Genomic DNA, 24,298 nt, shown 5'->3' with positions numbered 1-24,298 from the left:
GGTACAAAAAACAGACAAAACAATACAAATTTATCTTATATTATAATAATATAATAGGTTGTACTAACGTTTTTGCTTTTGTAAAATACGCAGATAGACCATGTCTTTTCTTTCTTTTTTACTTTCTTTCTTTCTTCTTTTAATTACCGTTATTGTTAAAATTTATAGAGCGGCAGTGATTGGCTGAGCTGCTCCAGAAGTGCTGACGTCACCAGGAATGATATAGGAGTGGTTTATTATTTCACTTTCCGACCGGAGGAAAAATTAAACCACCTCGACTCGAGCAGCCACTGTTTCCCTCATCATCATCATTTCTGCGGATAAACATGAGCTTCCAGAGAGTTCCCCGGAGCTGAAGGCCTGATCGGGAATGCCGGAGTCCACAGAGAGTGCCTTCTCCCTGGTCTGCTGATACAGCGACGCCGCGGTGAGTAAAAAAAAAAAAACTCTCCAATAACCGCCGCACATTCAAACTCCTCAATAACTGCCACAATTTTAAACTCCTCAATAAACGTCACAAATTTAAATTCCTTAACCGCCACACATTTAAACTCCCAATAACTGCCACAAATAACCGTCACACATTTAAACTCCTCAATAACCGCCTCACGTTAAACTCCACACATTTCTGTTTATATCGTCAAAGCGCAATGTTAGAAAAACAGAATGAACTGCGGAGAAAACGAATCAATGAACCGGTGTCGATCGGGATGAGTGAACCGGAGATGTAAAGTTCCTCTCAGAGTGAAATAAAGCTGCTTTTTAACGGTTTGGGTTTTATTTGGCTTGTGTTTTATGACACTGGTTGCTGAATAGACGGGCTCAGTTTTACTGACCCCGGGTGTTAGATTATAAGGGGGTTTAATTCTCCTCCAGCCGAACCCTGTGCTCTTTTGTCTGGACTGGAGCGCCACACCCGCCGGACACTCGGAGACAGCACTCTTAAATTGACATACGTTAAAGTTGGTTTTATATTCGCACATTCGTTCAGTGACTACTTGACCTGGTTTCTACATTGTTTTCAACTATATGCTACCACTTTTTCAGAGATTCATAGATGTTATCCAGACAAGTGTAATCTTAAAAGGCTTAAGAATGATATGAAAACCAACTGTTCTTTTTGTTTAGTGAATTCTGAAACTTCTGTACATTTATTTTGCAATTGCCTTCATTCAATGACATTTTGGTGTAATGTTCTTGATTTTGTAAAAGATTATGTGAAGGCTTTGGTTTCCATGAATGTGAAAAGTAGTACTTATTTCATAAACCTTGCTAAATTGTTGGCCATATTTCATATTCACAAAAGCAAGTTTTGTAAGTGTAAACCCTTTTTCCTAGTTTTAAAATTGAAATGAAAATGTATTCTGAGACTACCGAGGGATCAACAAACTTGAAGGTAATACGAACAAGGACTTTGATGAAGGATTGGGACTTGTCTTGGACTAAATGACTGAAAACACCTGGATTGTTGTTGTTTGATTGATGACATTTGTTAAAGGTTTTCAAACATTCAATAAAAAAAGAAAACATGTAAAGAAAGTCCTACCTATTTTCACTCAATAGCGAAATGTATGCGTCCTGTTTTTAGCAATGTGCCACACATATGTATCTGTCAGCATCTCAAAAAATTGTGTTTTGGGGTATCATGACTTAAATTTACTGTGAACAATGTTGTGGTTTTGATATAACTTCAGACATAATAATATAATTTCAGAAAAGTATTCTTTGCAATTTAAGGAAATGATATTATTATTAAATCTGACATTATATCAAAACCCTAATATGATTTCCCCATTTAGAATATCCAAATAATACTTTTTTTGAAATTATATTATTAAGTCCCAATGTGCGAAACCAACTTTACCTCAACAGATGATTTCCTGAAATTGCAAAGAATACTTTTCTGAAATGATATTATTGATGTCTGATTGCAAATAAAAATAAAACTTCAATTCTTGAGAAGTGGAACAAAACAACATGCAAAAAAAAAAAAAAAAGAAAGTCTGATGGTGTTGATGTTTTAGACATTTCTTTCACACATTAGATGTGTTTGTAAATCAAACACTTTTTTAGATGTAAAGACAATGTAAAGTGCTGTAAATTTGTTATAATAAAGATAAAGTTAAATGAAAGGAAATAGTTGTGTTAAATACATATATCCCTCATAATATTAACTATTGATACTATTTTAATGTTTACATCTAATTGCAGTTAGAATTTATAGTTTAAAGTTTATGGTTACAGTTTAGCTATGAATTAAACGACCTAAAGTTTTTTCTTTTCTTTTTTTTTTTTTTTTAGTTAAGTCAAATGAACTTTTCTAGTCATTACAACTTATATCATTAAACTGCCTATGAATATTAAGTCTTTGTATAGATATTAATAATGAGGTCGAAAATTTGTTGTCATGACATAAATATTTCAACTTTGTATAGCTTTACAAATGTCTGACAAATAAGGCCTGATTAGTAACATGAATAATTGTTGTTGTGATGAATGTAAAGTTAAATTTAATAGCTTTAGAATGTAGTTTAAACCTAAATAACTTAAGTTTAATTAGCATAAAAATAATGTGTTTTCATGAAGAATGTAAAGTAAAACTGTGTGTAGCTTTAAAAATGATGTTGAAACCTGATTAACTTAACTTAAAATAACTTAAACTAACATTACAACATTTGTTGTCGTTACTTTTTCCATATCATTTGTTTACAGTGTAGTTATGATGAGATTCACAGCTGATTCAGCATCTCATGTCCAGCTCTCTGAAGCTCTGCTATATTACACTCCATCTGTAAAACATCAGAGATTTATTGCAGGTCTAGACAAACTCTTTAACATCAGAGACTCTGAGCTTGAGAGCAGCACAAAAGTCGCTGTAAAATTAAAAGTTTAAGCTTTCAACTCCAGCAAATGAGCTTGTAAAAAGGTTATTTTGGTCAATAACGAGCCATCAAATGTACACAAGTGTTTTTAATGCGATTATTAAATATCTGTGGAATGGCTATTTTAATGTTTTAAATGTACAAACGTGGTTGAGAATGTTCTGTCGTCATTCAGCTAAACAGATATATTTATATAAAAACACGACACTTATTCTGAGCTGTTTGAAATTATTAAAACCTTATTGTTAAATAGATGAATTCTAGTGGGTTTGAAGAATAGTGGTACACTGTGAAAAAGGCTGGGTTTCACACAGTCAGTTTGTGTTCGCACAACATGAAGGAATAGAGTTAGCTTAATTGTTTTTACAAATTTAAGTGCATTGAACATAAAACAGAGGCTGCACGGTGGCGTCACAGCAAGAAGGTTGCTGGTTCGAGTCCCGGCTGGATCAGTTGGCGTTTCCGTGTGGAGTTAGCATGTTCTCCCCGTGTTGGCGTGGGTTTCCTCCGGGTGCTCCGGTTTCCCCCACAATCTAAACACATGCGCTATAGAGGAATTACCAACCTACGTCACACATGACGTCACACAGGTTCCCGGTTGCAAAAAGAGTCCAGTTGCAATAGCAAACATGTCGGTTTGTGCGGTAGAATGCCAAATTCAAAGTCCAAAAATAGAAAACTTAACTTTTAGCGTACACCACACTGCTTTTAAATGCCAACCGCAGACGTCTTTAGCTAAAGGGAGCTGAAGGAAGTGAGGACCTAGTTATAAATGCAGTTCTCATGTTATATCAGGTGAGTTCATGCTATGCTGAATCAGACACATTACTCATTTTAGATTGCAGCAATGATTTTAATGTAAAACAGTTAAATATGGTGAATTAAACTGCGGACACTGAATGCTAAGAATTAAATGTAAAAGTGTAAGTTCACATACCCTGCCGTACAGGTGCAGTTCGCTGTCAGAATGCAGTTTTTTTGCTTGTTGATGATTACCCAGGCCTTGAACAGCTCCGTTTTTTTTCCCTTGTCTTTGGCTAGGCTGAACCTCGGTTTTTAGCACTACAACGTTTTGAATCTGGTCATTATGAAGCATTGTTTCCTGTACATGACCACACAGAACAACATTGTAGGCATCCAAAGACTTGAATGCCTTTAACTTCTCTCATGTAAAAATACTTGGAGTTTCAATGAGATAGTTGTATATTTGGGGCTGGTTGCTTGGCTTTTTCGTCTTATCCAATATCCATTGGGAGGGTGCTATCGCAAATGGACCTGTCAGACAAACGCCGCTCACTTTAACCTTAATTTTGCAGAATAACTGTGCTTTTCACGGGGTGACGAGCTGTTACAATACACCGAAAGCATTATGTAAATAATATATATAATATGTAATCAATATAACTTATTTCTAAGACAACAACAAACTCTGTACGGCATCTAATGTCATTCTCTCGCTGTGAATGCTAGCGCTCCCATTTTTTTTCTGCAACCTCACTGCACGCGCATCCTGAATGTTTACAAACATGGAAATTCGTCAGTAGGGGAATTGATGAACTAAATTGGCCGTTGTGTATGTGTGTGAATGAGTGTGTATGGGTGTTTCCCAGTGCTGGGTTGCGGATGGAAGGACATCTGCTGTGTAAACAATATGCTGGAATAGTTGGCGGTTCATTCCGCTGTGGCGACCTCTGATAAATAAGAGACTAGGAGAATAAATGAATGAATGAATGATCATAAAACAATTTAGTTGTCCACCCAAAAAACTCAAGAATTGTGTTTTCAGCTCAATTTAAATAATTATATTTACTCATTTTTTTGAGTGTAAAGACTAAAGAGAACTTCAGAGAACACCTAATGAGCGAATTAATGATAACGATGTAGTTTTGTCTGGTTATAAACAGCAAAACTGCCCTGAAAATAACAGACAAAGTGGTCCAGTCCAACAAAAACAGTCTGAGCGGTTCTGAGAATCCAGAAGGAAGGAATGAGGAAAAAGTGCCTCAGAGTATTTGTTAAAAGTTCACACAGTTGATGAAGTATAAAGAAGAGTCCAGATTAGTCATTGTGTGTTTTAATGGACGAGACCAGTGTTTGATGTTTTCCTCAGAAGTGCTGATCTGCTGTTTTCTGACCACATGTTGTGGTGAACGCAGAGTTTAGTCACTGAGGAAGTTTGATTCTGACAACACACTCTCATATTACATTACACTGACCTACTGGAAAGAGTGCAGTCATGAGTCAGACCTGCTCACACACTCACTAGTGCACACTGTCACACACATTCACTAGTGCACACTGTCACACTTGGTGTCGGGGAAAATTACTTTAGAAAGTAATGCATTATATTGAGTAACTCCCCCAAAAAAGTAACTAGTTGTGTTACTTGGTTACTTTTAATGGAAAGTAATGTGTTGGGTTACTTTTGAGTTACTTCTGCTGAAACTCATTCAGAACTTGCAGGTTTTCTAACAGCACAGAGGAGATCCGACTGTGAACATGCAGCTGTTTGTGTCTGTCAGTGTGTGAAAGATGAATGAAATCAGGGCTCTTGTGGATTTCTCACTTTATTTCAAACATTTTTGTTGCCTTTTCATGCTCATAAAGGTAATTGTGTATATTTCATGCATAAAAGTGGTTAGGGGGTTGGTGTGTTCTGTTAAGGTTGCATTTGTTTGATCAAAAAGACAGTAAAATATATTATAATTGGGGGACACGGTGGTTAGCACTGTCGCCTCGCAGCAAGAAGGTCGCTGGTTCGAGTCTCGGCTGGGTCAGTTGGTGTTTCTGTGTGGAGTTTGCATGTTCTCCCCATGTTGGTGTGGGTTTCCTCCGGGTGCTCCAGTTTCCCCCACAGTCCAAACACATGCGCTATAGGGGAACTGATCAACTAAATTGGCCGTAGTGTATGAGTATGTATGTGTGTGTATGTGAATGGGTGTTTCCCAGTACTGGGTTGCAGCTGGAAGGGCATCCGATGCGTAAAACATATGGTGGAATAGTTGGCGGTTCATTCCACTGTGTAAAATGTTAGGTCGCCCTTGATGAATAAAGGGACTAAGCCGAAGGAAAATGAATGAATGATTTATAATTTAATTCACATAATTTAATTTATAATTAATCATTATAATTGAACAATATAATTATAGATTTATAATAAGCTTAAAGTAAACATCAATTCATGTTTTATATATTTAAATTGCATTAATATATTTCTTTTGATCATTTGATTGTTAGCATGAAAGCAAGATTATAGCATTATGCTATTAACATTACATTAGCTTACTACTAACCTGTGGAAAGGCTGTCATCAAAATCAGGGAACAGCTTTGTTCTGGGTTTGGGGCTTGTGACTGCTTTTACATGGACATCAGTGATCTAATGGTCTGCTTTAATCTGAATAAGACAATAATATGATTCAGGTGTTTACATCAGCTGCTTTCTGAATGTTCCTTTCATGATTCCCTCTTACATGTTATAGCACACAGATGCATTAACATCACTGCGTCACCAGCCTATAAATGTTTCCTCCGCAGTTTGTGTCTGTGGTCCTTTAAGATAATCAGAAGTCACTGTTTACGTGGTCGACTCTTAATCAGAGTATTGTCTTCAGTATTGGTGTCCATATAAATGTACTCACTGAAAGTGCCAGATGATGAACTTTTGTAAAGCATCTGCTGCATGTTGGTGTCTCAGGATCCTTCCTTGTGAAATACAGCCATACTGTAGAATGTCTAGTTTAAGCAAATTAGATGAACGCGATCATGCATGTTGATGAAGGGAGTCGCTCACCGCATGCGCCGTACTGCACGCTTTGCCTTCTATAAGCAACAAGAACTAACGCCTGACATCTGTATCCTTCAAAGCTGTTTAGAATTAAATGTTTAGAGATGGTGTGACACAATGAGTACTTATGTGTGCCTTTGATGCACCCCTTGATGCTTCTTAAGGGCATCACACACCAGACGTGAATTCTAAAATGCATGGTGCTGCGTAGCCACCTGCTTTATGTTCTTGTCGCAGCACCAGTGGCACCGGAATTAGGCACCGAAATTCATATGCTGATTTAGTCCGGTGGTTCCAAAGGTTTCAGTACCCAGCCCTAATCATGAGTGTGACATGACTTTTCAGAAGTCGTTTTAAGATGATAATTTGATGATCAAAAATCATTTCTCATGATTATCGATGTTGAAAACATTTTGCTGCTTCATGTGTTTGTGAACGGTGATGCATGCTTTCTTAAATTAAAAAACAAAAGTGCAAAACAAAATCACTGTAACATTACGGATGTTACCTTCAATCAGATGAATGAATCCTTGATGAAGTCATACAGATCCCAATCCTTTGAACCATGTACATGTCATATATTTCACATACGAGTATCAGCCCAAGGTCCACCCAGATATGTTGGGTCTTTAGAGAATCTGTCGGCACAGGAAAGAAAACAAACCATGTAACCTGGTTTTAAGAGGTTTTGGCTTCACGTTTTCAATAGAAGGGAAGGAAAGAAAGAGGAAATGATAAAGGGATGGAAATATTGTGACCAGACTTACCAGGAAGCACCTGACTGTAAAATTAGATGTAGAAACACCACGGTCAGCTATAATATGACCACACATCCTCTCTGACACCTCAATAAATAAAGCAGAAAGAGCCGTTCTGACACTCTCTCTCTCTCTCTCTCTCTCTCTCTCTCTCTCTCTCTCTCTCTCACACACACACACACACACACACACACATACTTTCTTTTTCTGTCACTCACAGACATATACAAACTCTCTCTCTCTCTCACACACACACACACACACACACACACACACACACACACACACACACACACACACACACACACACACACACACACACACTCACTCACGTACACACTTTCTTTTTCTGTCACTCACAGACATATACAAACTCTCTCTCTCTCTCTCTCACACACACACACACACACACACACACACACACACTCACTCACTCACGTACACACTTTCGCACACAAACAGACTCTCTCACTCACTCTTTCACACACACACATACATACTTTCTTTTTCTGTCACTCACAGACATATACAAACTCTCTCAGTCACACACACACACACACACACACACACGTTCTCTCTCTGTCACTCACAGACATACATACTCTCTATCTCTATCTCTCTCTCTCTCTCTCACACACACTCACAGATTTCCAGTCATCCTCTCCATCAGTCACTGAGCTCTAGGTTAATCAGTTTCTCTCTCTCTCTGTCTGTGTTTTTCCTGCAGTGTCGTGATTGAAGGATCTGCCCTGCTGTTACACATACACACACACACACACACACACACACACACACACACACACACACACACACTCTCTCTCACGTCTGCGTCGTCATGTTGGCCGTCCTGCTGTTTTCTCTGCTGGCGCTTCAGTCTCACGGTGGGTGATGTTCATTTCTCCACACGCCGATTACACACACATCACAACCTGAACACCTCAATGCCACAACACACACTCTCACCGGTAAACCAGCGCACAGCATCTCTGCTCAGGCTGTGCATGGTTTTATACATGTCTTACTTTATTAATTTATAATTTCTGCACTACCATATAAAGGTTTAGATTTTTAGTTTAGGTTTAGTCTGCTGTTGGGTCATTTTCATCCACTCTGGGCTGATTTTGAGTCGTAATTTAGCCACAAATTTCTCTGTGTTTCAGCAAATGTGATGATTTTTGCTGAGGAATCTTATTTTGACACTTATTTTGGGAAAATGCTTTGAAATTTGGCTACGTTGAGGTTTTTGCCCAATTGACTTCCATTACAATCACATTTATTGATTCCAAAGCTTGACAGCGTATAATCACGCAGTCACATCGAAAACAAATATCTTTTAGATTGTAACAGTAATACTGTTTTTACAATATGTTAGATCTAATAAATGCAGCCTCGGTGAGCTGAAGAGCCTTTAAAAACATTAACAGTTATAATTCCTACATTTCTATTGCTAATTGAACTATATATGTAAAGTGTATTTATATAGTACAGTCCTTCCCACACATAGACTTTACTTTGGCCGGCTGCACAGGTATATTACAGTTTTTCTCAGTGGCTTTTGGTGCATTTCTCACAACACTATTTACATTTACAGTAATGCATTTCTCCAAACAATAGTACAAACTGCAAAACCTAGTTGTTAACCGGCAAAAGCGTGTCTCTTGCTCAAAACGGAGAGCTCATCCCTCAAAAGCAAGTATTGATGTCAATGAAAGTGTCATCAAGATGAAAAGTCCTGACACCATCGTTTATGAACATGATAGTCAAATGGCTTCGTCATGTTTTCATTATGATAGTTTACTAGTGTACAGTTTTTTCCAATTGAAAAAAGTCAGATTTTGGTGACGTGTCCTGAAAATGCTCAAGTCAGCACTGTATACTGTTAGCAAAGCCATTTGAAAACTACAGTAAAGTTAGACATCGCTGCATTTAGTATCTGAGTACAAGACACTGAATATGTATGTTTCACGTTTTTACTGCATTTGCTTTTACCAATTCTAATTTATTCACAGCATTATTGTGCTAAAGAATAAACACACCCTTATTTACAACACACATAAACTCCCTTTGGGTAGAGCTGTACACTACTGTAAACAATATTGCAGTACATATTGGAACTGGACCTACAACACACACAGCTCTGTAAATCATTCATCAAATTGGTCAGTTTAGCAGACATTTTCAGGAAAAAATAAAGATTGAAAATTTTGTATAAAATTAGCTTGACAGATTTCGACAGCTAGTTCAACATTGTTGTATGTAATGACTCCAGCACTGAAATAAGGACTATTAGTTCTATATGGAGTGACTATTCAGCATTTACAAGTTTAGTTCATTTTGACTGACATGACATAAGCAGATGATAATGTTATAAACAGCAGAGAGTTGTGTGAAAGCAGTTGATGCATGTCTAAAAGCATTCGCAATTTGTTGGAAGGAATGAGAAACTGCTACTATGATGTGCACAAATGACTAACTGTTTTGAGAAATGCATTAACTGTTGTGCAAATGTAAATAGTGTTGTGAGAAATGCACCAAAGCCACTGAGAAAAATGTAACAGCCAGCTAAGTATATTTAGAGACACATTTTTTATATTATTATCATCCTTTTACACTGTTTTGTATCCGCCCAATGGGCCTATAAACAAACATCCGCGATCGTTTACCAGTTTTGTACTGCACGAGAACTGTCAACACTCTCACAGACAGTCTCACGTGCTCTGCAGACCCATAGAGACATGTCTTTTTGCGTCCGGCTGTAAAATCTAATAATTCTAAATCTACTAATGTCTGGGATTTATCTCTTGCTTTCTTGTTTTCTAAAGCTGTCGTTAATTGTATACGCACAGTCACTAGAACGAGAGAACCATTGAGTACATTTACATGGACACCAATAATCTGATTTTAATAGACAATACTCTGATTAAGAGTCACCATGTAAATGGCGATGTTTGATTAATTTAATTCCATTAAGGTCATAATCGAACTAAAGAGAACTGGAATTAAGACATGTGGAGCATGCCGATGTTAATCGCACTATTGAAGTGCAGTACTGACATGTAAACACTGCAATCAAACTATTACCAACATGTAGGACTTTTCGACACGTTTTGCGACAGGATAGTCTACACACACACACACACACACACACACACACACACGGCTGTCTGACACTATTATCTACACCTACTGAGTCAGTGAAAACCAAACCTCTGCATTTCGTGATGCAGGTGTCTGTGTTCTCCCATTCAGCGTGTGTTATGAAACTCCATTAAAACTACACTCTTCCAGCAGTTTATACTCTCATCTAATATCTCGTTTGTCAGGGGGGTATACATGAAATGTTCCTGAATGAAAGTGAAAGTGCCAAACTGCAGGTAAATTAACAAATTAAAAATGAAACACCCGAAATTACATAAAACTCCGGAGGATACGTGGATAGCTCGGTGATGCAATGACGTTAATCAAATTATGTGCTATAACATGTCAAATGGGATCATTAAAGGAACATTCAAAAAGCAGCTCATGTAAACACCTTAATCTTATTATTGTCTTAATTAGATTAAGGCAAATCATTTGATTACTGATGACCATTGAATAATAAATTCTGTAATCTAAACGACTTTTCTAAATACTCGGAGAGGACGAGGGAGGACGAAATCGAAAATGGCTGCAGAATTTTTGTACAGCATTAGAAATGGTTAATCAACTCATCACGATTAATCATCCTGTCTGTTTTTATTCCTTTTTTCTGTCATTTATTTTGCATTTGTTGTATATTTTATTAATTTGATGTCAATATATTACATATTATATACACCTAAAATGCTTTGGCAATACTGTACAAAATGTCATGCCAATAAAGCAAGCTGAACTTGAATGAGAGATGGAGAGAAGCAGATTTTACCTGTCACATGGGTGCACATGTTTCTGGAACAGCAAGTCAGAGAAATAATGTATTTATTGTTTAATTTAACAGTCTTTTTAAGCTTTAACCCACTGAAATGAAACCGTTTATAACAGTTTATTAATAAATAAAAAATCGAATTGTTGTGTTTGTTGCATATAGTTAACTATGTGATGTGGGTAAAAGGTGTGTTTCAATACGGCTACCATCACAAGTATATTTCAAACCAGTGGGAAACACTGTAGTGCATTTGTCATGTATGGCTATACACCCGAAGAGCTCCACAATCATGAGGGCGGGTGATAGAGCCAATTCAGTGGATGGGGATGATTGAGAGGCCATGATGGGTAAGGACCACTGGAGAGAATTTGACCAGGACACCACGGTTACTACATCCCTACTCTTTACCAGAAATGCCATGAGATTATTAGTGACCACAGAAACATCTCATCCGAAAGACGGCGCTCACTGACGGTATGGTGTCCCCTTCATTATACTGGGGCATTAGGACAGGTTAAGCGCCCCCTGCTGGCCTCACTAACACCACTACCAACAGCATCCTAGTTTTCCCATGTGGTCTCCCATCCAGACACTGACCAGGCTCAGCCGTTTAGCTTCAGTGAGTAACCGCTCTGGGTGATGTGGCTCTGGCTAATAATAATAATTGTGATAAATATCTGAAAATTAAGTTAAAAACCCTTCAGTGGTGCAGGTTTATCGGGTTACATGCATCTATAATCGTGCATGACATTGACATGATCTGAAACGTGTCCTTCCCATTAAAACTCCAGCAGGGTCTTTATAGCAGATCAGATTTGCACACAGCATGAAGGGATTCTTGCGTGAATAAATGAAGATTGAATATAAAATGAGCTCTCTGATTGGTTAATAACAGCCACCTCTGCTGGTCAAACATTAAAACTGTCCTTAACATGGTGAAGATCAGACTGTGTTTCTGTTTAAAAGGGAAAGTAAATAAACTGATCTGGGAACTGTGAGATTAATCCTTACAGAACTGCAAACTGTGAAGGAAAAGAGCCAAGACGACAGAAATGGGGCTTTCCCTCTGACTCAGATGTTGTTGCAGTTATCGTGTGTGTGTGTGTGTGTGTGTGTGTGTGTGTGTGTTCATGTAGGTTTGGTTTTTTTTGTGTGTTTTCTTGTGTGTGTGTGTGTGTGTGTGTGTGTGTTCGCGTGTTTATTTATGTGTGTTTATTTATGTGTGTGTTCTTTATTTAGGTGTGTTGGTGTGTGTGTGTGTGTTTGGTTGTGTGTTTGTGTGTGTGTTCTTCATGTAGATTTGGGTGTGTTTTTGTGTGTGTTCTTTATTTAGGTGTTTGTGTGTGTGTGTGTGTGTTTGTGTTTATTTAAGTGTGTTTTTGCATGTGTTTGGGTGTGTGTGTGTGTTCATGTAGGTTTGGGTGTGTTTTTGTGTGTGTTTATTTAGGTGTTTGTATGTTTTCGTGTGTGCGTGTTTATTTAGGTGTGTGTTTGCATGTGTGTGTTCTTTATTTGTGTGTGTTTGGGTGTGTGTGTGTGTGTGTGTGTTCATGTAGGTTTGGGTGTGTTTTTGTGTGTTTATTTAGGTGTTTGTGTGTTCTTGTTTGTGTGTGTGTGTGTGTGTGTGTGTGCGCGTGTTTATTTAGGTGTGTTTTTGCATGTGCATGTGTGTGTGTTCTTCATTTAGGTGTGTTTGTGTGTTTGGGAGTGTGTGTGTGTTCATGTGTTTTTGTGTGTGTTCTTTATTTAGGTGTTTGTGTGTTTTGTGTGTGCGTGTTTATTTAGGTGCGTGTTTGCATGTGTGTGTGTTCTTTATTTAGGTGTGTGTGTGTGCGCATGTGTGTGTGTGTGTGTGTGTGTGTGTGTTCTTAGGTGTGTGTGTGTGTGTGTGTGTGTGTGTGTGTGTGTGTGTGTGTGTGTGTGTGTGTGTGTGTGTGTGTGTGTGTGTGTGTGTGTGTGTGTGTGCGTGCGTGTGTGTGTTCTGTATTTAGGTGTGTGTGTGTGTGTGTGTGTGTGTGTGTGTGTGTGTGTGTTTGGGTGTGGTCTGCTGATCTGCAGCCACAGTTATGTCTGTGTTTTCCAGCTCTCTGTTTAATCCTAATTATGTCTAAAGCTCGTCCGCTCAGCCCTGGACCTCCATCTGTGTGTGTGTGTGTGTGTGTGTGTTGGAACTTATTGCTAAGAGCATCTTGAAATACATAGGAGCGTCTAAAACCCAATCTGAGAAGTTTACCGTAGGACAGAAGAGCGTAACTCGATACAGCAGACATGTATTGGCTCTAGGATGTATGAAGCTCATATGCTTTCATATTATGTTTCCTGCTGTCTCCAGTTCTCTGTGTTTTCACCTAATAGTGGCCTCAGAAAGTGTTTCTCCTAGTTTGCCCACAGGTGGCGCTGTCGACCGCAGTCTGTCTGGAGCTTTAGCCAGCAGATCCATGTGTGAAAGTAATCCTCATTTCCTTTCTTTTCCCAATGCACTTGCTCACAATCTGCATTTACAAAAGAATCAACCCCCAATATATAGAATATATAGTTTAATATAAACAAACTGATAAATATTTCAGTTTTTCTACCATATTCAGACTTTTTATCCCAATAAATGTATTGTTTTTACAATAAATAGATTTAAGCTGATTCTAAGCCATGATATATGGATTTTAAAAATGTTATTATTTAAATAGGATCAAAAATATGCGAATAGTGAATAAAACAATCATGCAATTATTTTTGAGCACAATAATATGCAAGAAATATGTGCATATTATAATAAATGTGTAACAAGAAACAGTAGATTTTCTTTGGTGTTAATAGTATTGACCTTATTCCGGAAGTACGCTCGTTTTTGCGATTGTTTTAGAACTTCCGATTTAGTCGCCTATAGGAGAAATGACCAGGAATAATAAATAGCAGAAAACAGTCAAAATGCTCGCCCTACAAACAAGTGTGTGCATGATTATACAGACTATATTATATTATGCAGATTATATTATGCAGAATAATAGAATTAGAAAACATCAGTTTGCATCATCAAGCAGCAGAATGAGCTGTTTTTAACATCTAAAAGTTAATGGAAGTGAATGAGAGTGGAAGTCTTGAGCCTAAAAGATTCAAATGGCTGCGCCTGCTCGTATGCGATGGATAAGCTTTTTTTTTTTTTTCTTTTGAGGGCAAGATATATAAAATACACAGTATATGCATATTAAATCAATACAAACTTTTATTCTGGATGTGATTTAATGGCAATTGTTGTCCAGCAACAGAAACTAAGAATAACAGAAAAAGAAAATGTTCACAGTATGTCTGAATGTTTTTTTCTTCTGGAGAAAGTCTTATTTCTTTTATTTCGCCTAGAATAAAAGCAGTTTTTAATGTTTAAAATCCATTTTAAGCTCAATATTATTAGCACCTTTAAAGCTAATTTTTTTTTGATAGTCTACAGAACAAACCATCGTTATACAATAACTTGCCTAATTACCCTAACCTGCCTAGTTAAAAAAATAAATAATATAATAAAATAAACAGGCGGGCTAATAATTCTGACTTCATCTGTATATATCACATAAGACTAAATAATTAAAATAAATCATTGACTTCTGCTGCCTTCATTAATTAAAAAAACACAGATTTCTTTACATCTTGAGGAGGCGTGTTTGGATGTCTGTCTTTTCTGTAGATATAAACTAAACCACTGTACTGTTCAGGTCCAGCATGCTTTGATGTTAGTGTCGAAGCACTAATATTTAGTTAGTTTAAATGCCACACTTAGAAGTTTATTACTAAGTGTGGTATTTAAACAAACTAAATATTATACAATATAAATCTTATAAATTAGCCTAAAATGTCCAGGATTCGGGTTTTACTTTCACTTTCTAAAGTTGCCCTATTAGTATGCGTTTTTGCTTTACCCTTTTGCAGCTGAATGCGCGCACACAGCCGCAAGAGAAACATTAAATGATTTATTATTCAATAAATGACTCAAATAAACTTCACTATATACTCGGAGAGATCAAAATAACATCTATACTGCCTGCTAAATATTTATACACCATTAGAAATGGTTAATCAACTAATTTACCTTATTTAAATCATCTACAATTTTTATTCCTGTAATTATTATCATTTTTAGCAATAATGTCTATTTTTATTCCTTTTTTCTGTAATTTATTCCTCATTTGCTGTATATGTTATCCATTTGAGGATGTTAATATCTTACATACACTGAAAAAAGTGTTGCATGCAAAACTGTTGCAAACAATTTATTTGTGTTGAATTTAAACAAACAAATTAAATTGAGCAATGTTCAACTTAATTTGTTTGTTTAAATTCAACACAAATAAATTGTTTGCAACCACTTAACGTAAAAAAAAAAAGAGTAAATCCAAGGAATCATCTTTGGATAATTTTTTTCAGTGTACTTTGTTCATATCTAAAATGCTTTGGCAATACATTTGAGACATTTGACATCCCATTAAAGCAATAATTGAATTGAGAGAGAGAGAGCAGCTTTTACCTTTCAGTGGGTGCAAATAGCATAAAAGTAAGCGAAATAGTGGATTTCTTTTATTTCCACGGCCTCAAAAGGTGTATAGCAGTGTCATAATAAATACAAATATAGTTATAATCACATTACTTTTTAGTTTGTTGCATGTAGTTGTTGCATGTGTTGACTATTTAAGTGCCCTGGTTAAAAGGTGTGCTTCAATCCGGCTTCCACCGCAAGTATATTTCAAACCTGTAGGAAGCACGCAGATATTATAATTTTGCCTTGTAAAAAAATCGGTCAGTTTTTGTCTGCTTTTCTTGGGTGTTTTCCGCTCTCCGTATCTCCATCTGAGCTTCATCTGCGTCAGCACTGAGCACACAGAAAGAGAGCGCTGGATGCTTATGAAATGATATTTACACACTGAATGTCATTATGATTTGACAATATCATCCTATCGGCCCAATAAAGCCCTTTGAGCTGACTTTAATCTGCTAGAAAGAGAGGAGAAAGGGAAGTTTGCAGCGCCTGACAACCAGAGGTGTTATTATGTTTTGACAATACGCTGACATATCAGACCCATAAATCTTATTCAAATGGAAATCAATCTCTCACATACAGCCTGTGAAGGAGAGCCATGAATGCATGAGTGTGTGTGCTCCGCCATTACCCATGGTGCACTGTGATGGTAATGTCACTGAGGTAACGCTCTGCCTCTCTGTCAGAGGCTGATGTGTGGCCTTGCAAATTACTTCTTTTGTAGCCGCTGACAGTGAGAATTGAAAATCCAAAGGAGATTTTAAGCGCTGCGAGTTCATTTGGAGTTTGATTCTGTGTTTTAGAGCTCTGTCTGGGCTGAATGTCGTCACCTGCAGCTTTAAGCCTTGATCTGGATCTGGATCTGGCCCAGATTGTGTTGCTTGTTGGGGAAAAGGTGTGCGCTTGTGTTTTTCTAACTGATCAGATGTCCAATTTTACCCTGGCAGATGGTAGAATGGGCAGGAACAATCAGCCTGACAAAAAAAAATCCTGAAATACCTTAGCAACCATAGAGAACATCCTAGCAACCACTTAACATCCACACGAAATAACATAACAACCATAGAGACTACCCTAGCAACCACTTTACATCCACACAAAAAACCCTAACAACCATAGAGAACATCCTAGCAACCACCTAACAACCATAGAGAACACCCTAGTAACCACTTTACATCCACGCGAAATAACCTAACAACCATAGAGAACATCCTAGCAACCACCTAACAACCATAGAGAACATCCTTGCAATCACTTAACATCCACATGAAATAACCTAACAACCATAAAGACGACCCTAGCAACCACTTTACATCCACACAAAAAAACTAACAACCATATAGAACACCCTAGCAACCACTTTACATCCACACGAAATAACCCAACCATAGAGAACATCCTTGCAACCACTTAACATCCACACGAAATAACCTAACAACCATAAAGACGACACTAGCAACCGCTTTACATCAAAAACCCTAACAACTATAGAGAAAACCCTAGAAACTACTTTACATCCACACGAAATAACCTAACAACTATAGAGAACATCCTTGCAACCACTTTACATCTACATGAAATAACCTAACAACCATAGAGAACTCCCAGCAACCACTTAACAACCATAGAGTATATTCTAGAAACCACTTAAGATCCACACGAAATAACCTAACAACCATAGAAAACATCTTAGCAACCACTTAACCACATGAAATAACCGAACAACCATAGAGAACACCCTAGCAATCACATAACAACAACAGAGAACATCCTAGCAACCAATTAATATCCACAGATATAAGCCTAACAAATAAAGAGAACACCCTAGCAACAACCTAACAACCACAGAGAACATCCTAGCAACCTCCTAACAACCACTCAGAACATCCACACAAAGTAACCTAACAACCATAGAGAACATCTAGCAACCACCTAACAATGACAGAGAACATCCTAGCAACCCCTTAACGTTCACACAAAATAGTCTAATGAGCTTGAAGAACATCCTAGCAACCGCCTTACATCCACATGATAAAGCCTAACAACTATAGAGAACATCAAAGCTACCACCTATAAACCACAGAGAACACCCTACCAACCACTTAACATCCACATGAAATAGCCTAACAACCACAGAGAACAATCCTACATATTGCACCTTTAAACACACAGAGGCCCCTTAGCAACCACTTAACTACCACCCAGAACCCTATAAAAGCATCAGAAATATCTTAGCAACTGGCCAGAATAACTTAAAGCTACATATACCACCCTAGCAACCACCGAGAATGCCCTATAACAACATCTTAACAACCACACAGAAGACCCTAAAGACACTTCAATTCAGTTTAAGTTAACAGTAATTATAGTTTCAAAGCAGCTTCACTAAAGGCTTTACGTTATTGATTTACAATCAAAATCGATAACTATTAATTAAAATATAATAAAGCTAATTAGTTACCATTGTAAGAGCCATAATTTGATTTAATGTATTAATAGTGCTCATTCATGTGCAGTTTGTGCATGTTATGTTTAGTTGTGTACATTTGATTTCACCCCTGCTCCTTTGTTTGTAATGGTTTGCTCCGCCCCTATTGGACTGTTTAAGTCAGGGGTGGCGCTGGCTGTCACATATGGCAACCAAAGTGAAGAGCCGGTTGGGTGGGGGGGATGTTGTGTAGTGGTATCGCGGATGCAACTAAAGAAAGGGGGGGGGGGGGGGGGTAAACCACTGTTATACTTGCCTAATTACCGTAACTTTACCCTAATTACACCTTTCACTTTAAGCTGAATACTAGTATATTATGTGCTGTCATTACGGCAGAGAGAAAAGAAATCAGTTATTAAAAAATGAGTAATTAAAACTCTTATGTTTAGAAATGTGTTGAACAGAAATCAAGCGAAAATAAATATACAGGGGGAAAATAATTCAGACGTCAACTGTATGTGATGTCCTGCTACTGTGTGCTGTTGGAGTCACTAGGGGGCGATAATGCATCACTACTGCTACTGGATGCTCATGATTCTCCATTACAGCTCTGTTCTTGTATTCAGCATGGAGTTTTCTGTAGCCTTTATGAATGTTAGCCAGAAATAACCTTTACCACTTTAAATAGTGTGTGTGTGTGAATAATCTGAGTTGGGAGCTGAACTGATGGAGGTCTGATAAAGCCTGAGTCTCTTATCGAGCTCTTTAAAATGAACCTGCGTGTCTCTCCACAGGTAGATATTGAGCACTGTGTTTTTCAATGATATTGAGCGGTGTTATTTGAAGCTTTGTCTGTTTGTAAGTGTGTGTGTGTATGCGCTTCGTGTTTCTGCTTGTCTGTGTGTGCTTATTGGCCTTTGAGGAATGGCAGGGCTGATATTGGTCTGAAGAGTTTGTTGTATTAGCAGCCGACCCTCTGATATTGAGCACCGCGCATTGAACCTTGATGCTGTACAGCTTGTGTTATGAAAGACGAAGATAGTGAGCAGTGCAAAGAGAGTAGGAGAGATCAGAGGATGGAAAAAATCAGAAATACTGGCACTTTAGAACATATTTATTTGTTGAAATGCACAAATCAAAAACTCAGATTAAAGCGGTTATATGCATTTCTTTTTCTTCAGGCCAGGCACATTGGAAATGCATGCATAAGCCTATATTTTTACCAAATATTGCATGTCAGATGACAAATCCACTAGGGGCGCTAGCTACTCTTTTGCAAATCTGAAATACGCCTTGTACAATTAGTTTTGTTGTACATTTCAGATGACAAATCCACTAGAGGGCGCTGTCTACATTTCGTGAATCTGAAACACTTCGGGTTCGTTTTGTTGTACGTTTTAGATGACAAATCCACTAGTGGGGATTGGCTGCTTTTTTGTGAATCTGAAATGCGTTACTTAGGGTATGTTTTGTTGGATGTTTTATATGACAAATCCACTAAAGGGTGCTGTGTATATTTTTGTGAATCAGAGGTACGTGGGGTAGATTTCTGATGACAAATCCACTAGAGGGCGCCATCTACATTTTTGTGAATCTTAAATACTTAGGGTTCGTTTGGTTGTACATTTTAGATGACAAATCCATTAGAGTGCGCTGACTTCATTTTTGTGAATCTGAGGTACTTGGGGTATGTTTTGTTGTACTTTCAGATGACAAATCCACTAGAGGGTGCTGTTGACATTTTTGTGGATCTGATGTACTTGGGGTATGTTTTGCTGTAGGTTTCAGATGTAAAATCCACTAGCAGGCGCTGTCTACATTTTTGTGAATCTGAAATTGGATTCTTAGGGTTTGTTTTGTTGTACTTTCAGATGATAAATCCTCTAGAGGGAGCTGACTACATTTTTGTGAATCAGAGGTACGTGGGGTATGTTTTGTTGTAGGTTTCATATGGCATATCCAATAGGGCGCTATTTACATTTCGTGAATCTGAAACACTTCGGGTTCGTTTTGTTGTACGTTTTAGATGACAAATTCACTAGCGGGGATTGGCTGCTTTTTTGTGAATCTGAAATGCGTTACTTAGGGTATGTTTTGTTGGATGTTTTATATGACAAATCCACTAAATGGTGCTGTGTATATTTTTGTGATTCAGAGGTACGTGGGGTAGATTTCTGATGACAAATCCACTTAGGGTGCCATCTACATTTTTGTGAATCTTAAATACTTAGGGTTCGTTTGGTTGTACGTTTTACATGACAAATCCACTAGAGTGCGCTGACTTCATTTTTGTGAATCTGAGGTACTTGGGTTATGTTTTGTTGTACGTTTTACATGACAAATCCACTAGAGGGTGCTGTCTATATTTTTGTGAGTCTGAAATACTTTACTTAGGGTTCGTTTTGTTGTGCGATTGAGTTGACAAATCCACTAGAGGGTGCTGTCTATATTTTTGTGAGTCTGAAATACTTTATTTAGGGTTCGTTTTGTTGTGCGATTTAGTTGACAAATCCACTAGTAGGCGCGATATACGTTTTTGCGACTGTTACTTGGTTTGTTTTGTTGTACATTTTAGATGACGAGTTCACTAGAGGGTGCTGACTACATTTTTGCGAATCTGAAATACTTGACTAAGGTTTTATATTGTTGTAGATTTCTGATGACAAATCCACTAGAGGGCGCTGTTTTCATTTTTGCAAATATGAAGTGCCTTACTTGGGGTCTGTTTTGCTGTACACTGGATACATTTTTGCGAGTCTGATATGTTACTTAGGGCACGTTTTGTTATACGTTTCAGATGACAAATCCACTAGACGCTGTTGAATCTCAAATATGTTTCATTTCGGCTGTTTACATGACAAAATCTTCAGGCAAAAATGGAAAATACTGCAAAATACTGGCCTGACGCAATACAATGTTTTGGCCATTTCTTTGTGTATATGTGTAATTTTTGGATTGTTTTGAAAACGTTGTCTTCTAGACGTGAAACTTTTTTATAATACAAGGGGAAAACTTTTCTGTTTTTGCATTACATTACATTGTATTACATTATTTTGTCAAATCTGAGGAGACAGATGGAGAACAGTGCAGGACTGATGCCGTCCGGTCTGTCACTTACCATACACTCACTGCTGATCTGATCCAATCTGAGGCAGACTCAACCATATTCACTCTCCATGACTTTGTCGAAGTGAAATATTACATTTGCAAAGTATTTTTAGATGTCTAGACTCAAGTTAAATTAAATGTGCTGTTGTCCAGAATTGTGGACTGATGTGTTTGATTCAGGCAGAATGTCATATCATATGTGTGTTACATATGTGTTTGAGAAACTGCGATGTTCATAAAATACTGCAAAGTTAAAGGAAGAGCAAGCTAATGACAATAATCTCACATGCGTCTCAATCTGTGCTCGCATTTGTCAAGATATCATTTCCAATTAAAAGTCAATATGAGCAATAGTTTTAATCACATTGTTGTCCATCACTTTCAAAACTGAATAATCTTAATGTCAACAACTTTTTATTTTATTGTTTAATTTTAATGTTTTAAGCCTCCCCTGCTCAGTAAAAATAAGAATAAAAATAAATGACTGAAAAAAATATACAAAATAATCTGCATTAGTCGAGGTATAGCCAGTTATTAAAGTCTAAGGTCTGTTAGACATTTGATATTTTAAAATGAATCATTTTACCCTGGGTCTGGTCTGGGTCTTATATTCCCCTTCAGCACTCATCAGTAATGCAGGGAATGTTGTGATTGGTCGAAAGTCAGCCAGTCAGAATTTAGCATCCATCCTATTGGCTGGATTTCTGTCATATTGTACTGCTGGGTTTATTCATTCATTCATTTTCCTTCGGCTTAGTCTTTATTTTAGAGGTTGTCACAGCGGAATGAACCGCCAACTATTCCAGCATATGTTTTATACAGCGAATGCCCTTCCACCTGCAACCCAGCACTGGGAAACACCCATGCACACTCATTTACACACACTCATACACTACGGCCAGTTTAGTTAATCAGTTCCCCTATAGCGCATGTGTTTGGACTGTGGGGGAAACCGGAGCACCCGGAGGAAACCCACACCAACACAGGGAGAACATGCAAACTCCACACAGAAACACCAACTGACTAGGAAGGGTCTCAAACCAGCGACCTTCTTGTTGTGAGGCGATCTCTCACGGGGTTTATGTTGAGAAACTGTTAACTTGCGCTGTGCCATTTTGCAGCCTCAAAATTGTGTCTCTAATATAACCCCATACAGGTGTGAAAGCTGAGCGGAGAGATGTGAAAGACTGAGGGCTAATTTGAATTTGCATCCGGCACTTTGTGCTAATGGTGGCGGGCAGCGTTTGAGAGAGGAAACAGGAACCTGTGCCACCGCAATCAAATAAAGTCATTACAGCCCTTATAAATGCTGCCACACACCCTGCGCTGGTTATTTACAGCTGCTGTTTCTCTCAGAGCACTCATCTACGCCCGAATCTCACGCTTTCTCAATGCATTTCATGCACACGCTTACGAAGGAGCGCTGCAATATATTGGGAAAAACTGACATTGCAATATTTTGAGGAGATTCCCTCTCTAAACTTTGAAAAGGGCCATATAAAATTAACAAATTATTAATATTGTGTTGTGATATGAATACAATTCCACTTGATCACAGTTTAAGTTCTATTTGTAAATTATTTATCATTTTAGATTGATTGGGGTGATTTTGTATTTTAATCTGCATAAAATAAACAAATTAAGCATGCATAAATACAACAGAGCAAAGATGAATCAGTATATTTTACCAGTTTCTGAAAGATTGTTTATTTTGTAATAAATATATAATATAGATGAAAATCTTTTTAACACGTGTGAAACAATTTTATATGCTCAAAACATGATCTTTTGCATGCAGAATTGTTCATGCGTGTGCAACAAGTCACTTTATGTACTCAAAACATGATATTTTATGCACCGAGCTGTTAACATACACACAACAGGTCAACTTTCACACACAGAATTTTTAACATGCATGCAACAAGTCATTTTATGCATTGAAAACATGAGCAGAATTGTTAATGTGTGTGCAACAAGTCATTTTATGTGCTCTAAACATGATCTATTGCATGCAGAATTGTTAGTGAGTGTGCAACAAGTCATTTTATGTGCTCAAGACATGAACAGAATTGTTAATGTGTGTGCAGCAAGTGATTTTATGCTCTTAAAACATGATCTATTGCATGCAGAATTGGTAATGTGTGTGCAACAAGTCATTTTATGTGCTCTAAACGTGATCTATTGCATGCAGAATTGTTCATGTGTGTGCAACAAGTCATTTTATGTGCTCTAAACATTATATTTTATGCACCGAACTGTTTACATGCGCACAACAGGTCAACTTTTGCACACAGAATTTTTAACATGCATGCAACAGGTCATTTTATGCACTCAAAACATGAATATTTTATGAACCGAACTGTAAACGTACACAACTTATGTGCTCAAAATGATCTTGTGCACACAGAATTGTTAGTGCACATACAACAAGTAATTTTAAGCACTCAAAACATGAACTTTTGCATGCAGAATTGTCACAAATTGAACCCCATACACCTACACCTAATATCTGGATGTGGTCCTGCTTTTGGACTGAAAGCTGCTCCCAGATCAGCGTTTCTGAAGCTCCAGAACTCTTACATAACCCATAATCCTGGCATTCAGCGCTGATATTCACATTTAAAGAGTTTGAGTGAGGATTTGAGGCTCTTTTCACTGGTCTTTCAGGCCTTTAGTTTGCAGCTATTGAACCAGTGTTCGCCTGCTATTTCTGCTGCCAGCGCACATATTTTAATCTTTTAATTGTTTTCTTAATACCTTTGTCAGCTGATGATATATATAGCATTTTAGATTGAGGCTGTTTTCTGTCCAGTGTCAGCTGAAGTTTGCATGTGCAGGCTTGTATATACACTGAAAATGCTTTGTCAGAGAGCCTCAAAGAATCAGGCTGAATACTGAATTGCCTTACAT

General features: G+C 37.6%; 1 protein-coding gene across 1 annotated transcript in view; it reads left to right on the top strand.

The window, feature by feature from the left end:
• Positions 1–214: 214 nt before the first annotated feature.
• Positions 215–24,298, top strand: part of cd276 (CD276 molecule) — an 88,171-nt gene continuing 64,087 nt past the window's right edge. Inside the window, exons 1-2 of the mRNA XM_056477934.1 lie at positions 215–427; positions 8,154–8,307. Of these exons, the coding sequence (XP_056333909.1) occupies positions 8,262–8,307 (46 nt within the window). The 5' untranslated portion in view covers positions 215–427; positions 8,154–8,261. The remainder of the gene's footprint in view (positions 428–8,153; positions 8,308–24,298) is intronic.

Source organism: Danio aesculapii, chromosome 18, assembly GCF_903798145.1.
Source record: "Danio aesculapii chromosome 18, fDanAes4.1, whole genome shotgun sequence".
Taxonomy (NCBI): domain Eukaryota; kingdom Metazoa; phylum Chordata; class Actinopteri; order Cypriniformes; family Danionidae; genus Danio; species Danio aesculapii.
The sequence above is the reverse complement of the archived record's forward strand: the minus strand, read 5'-3'. Positions and strand labels throughout refer to the sequence as shown.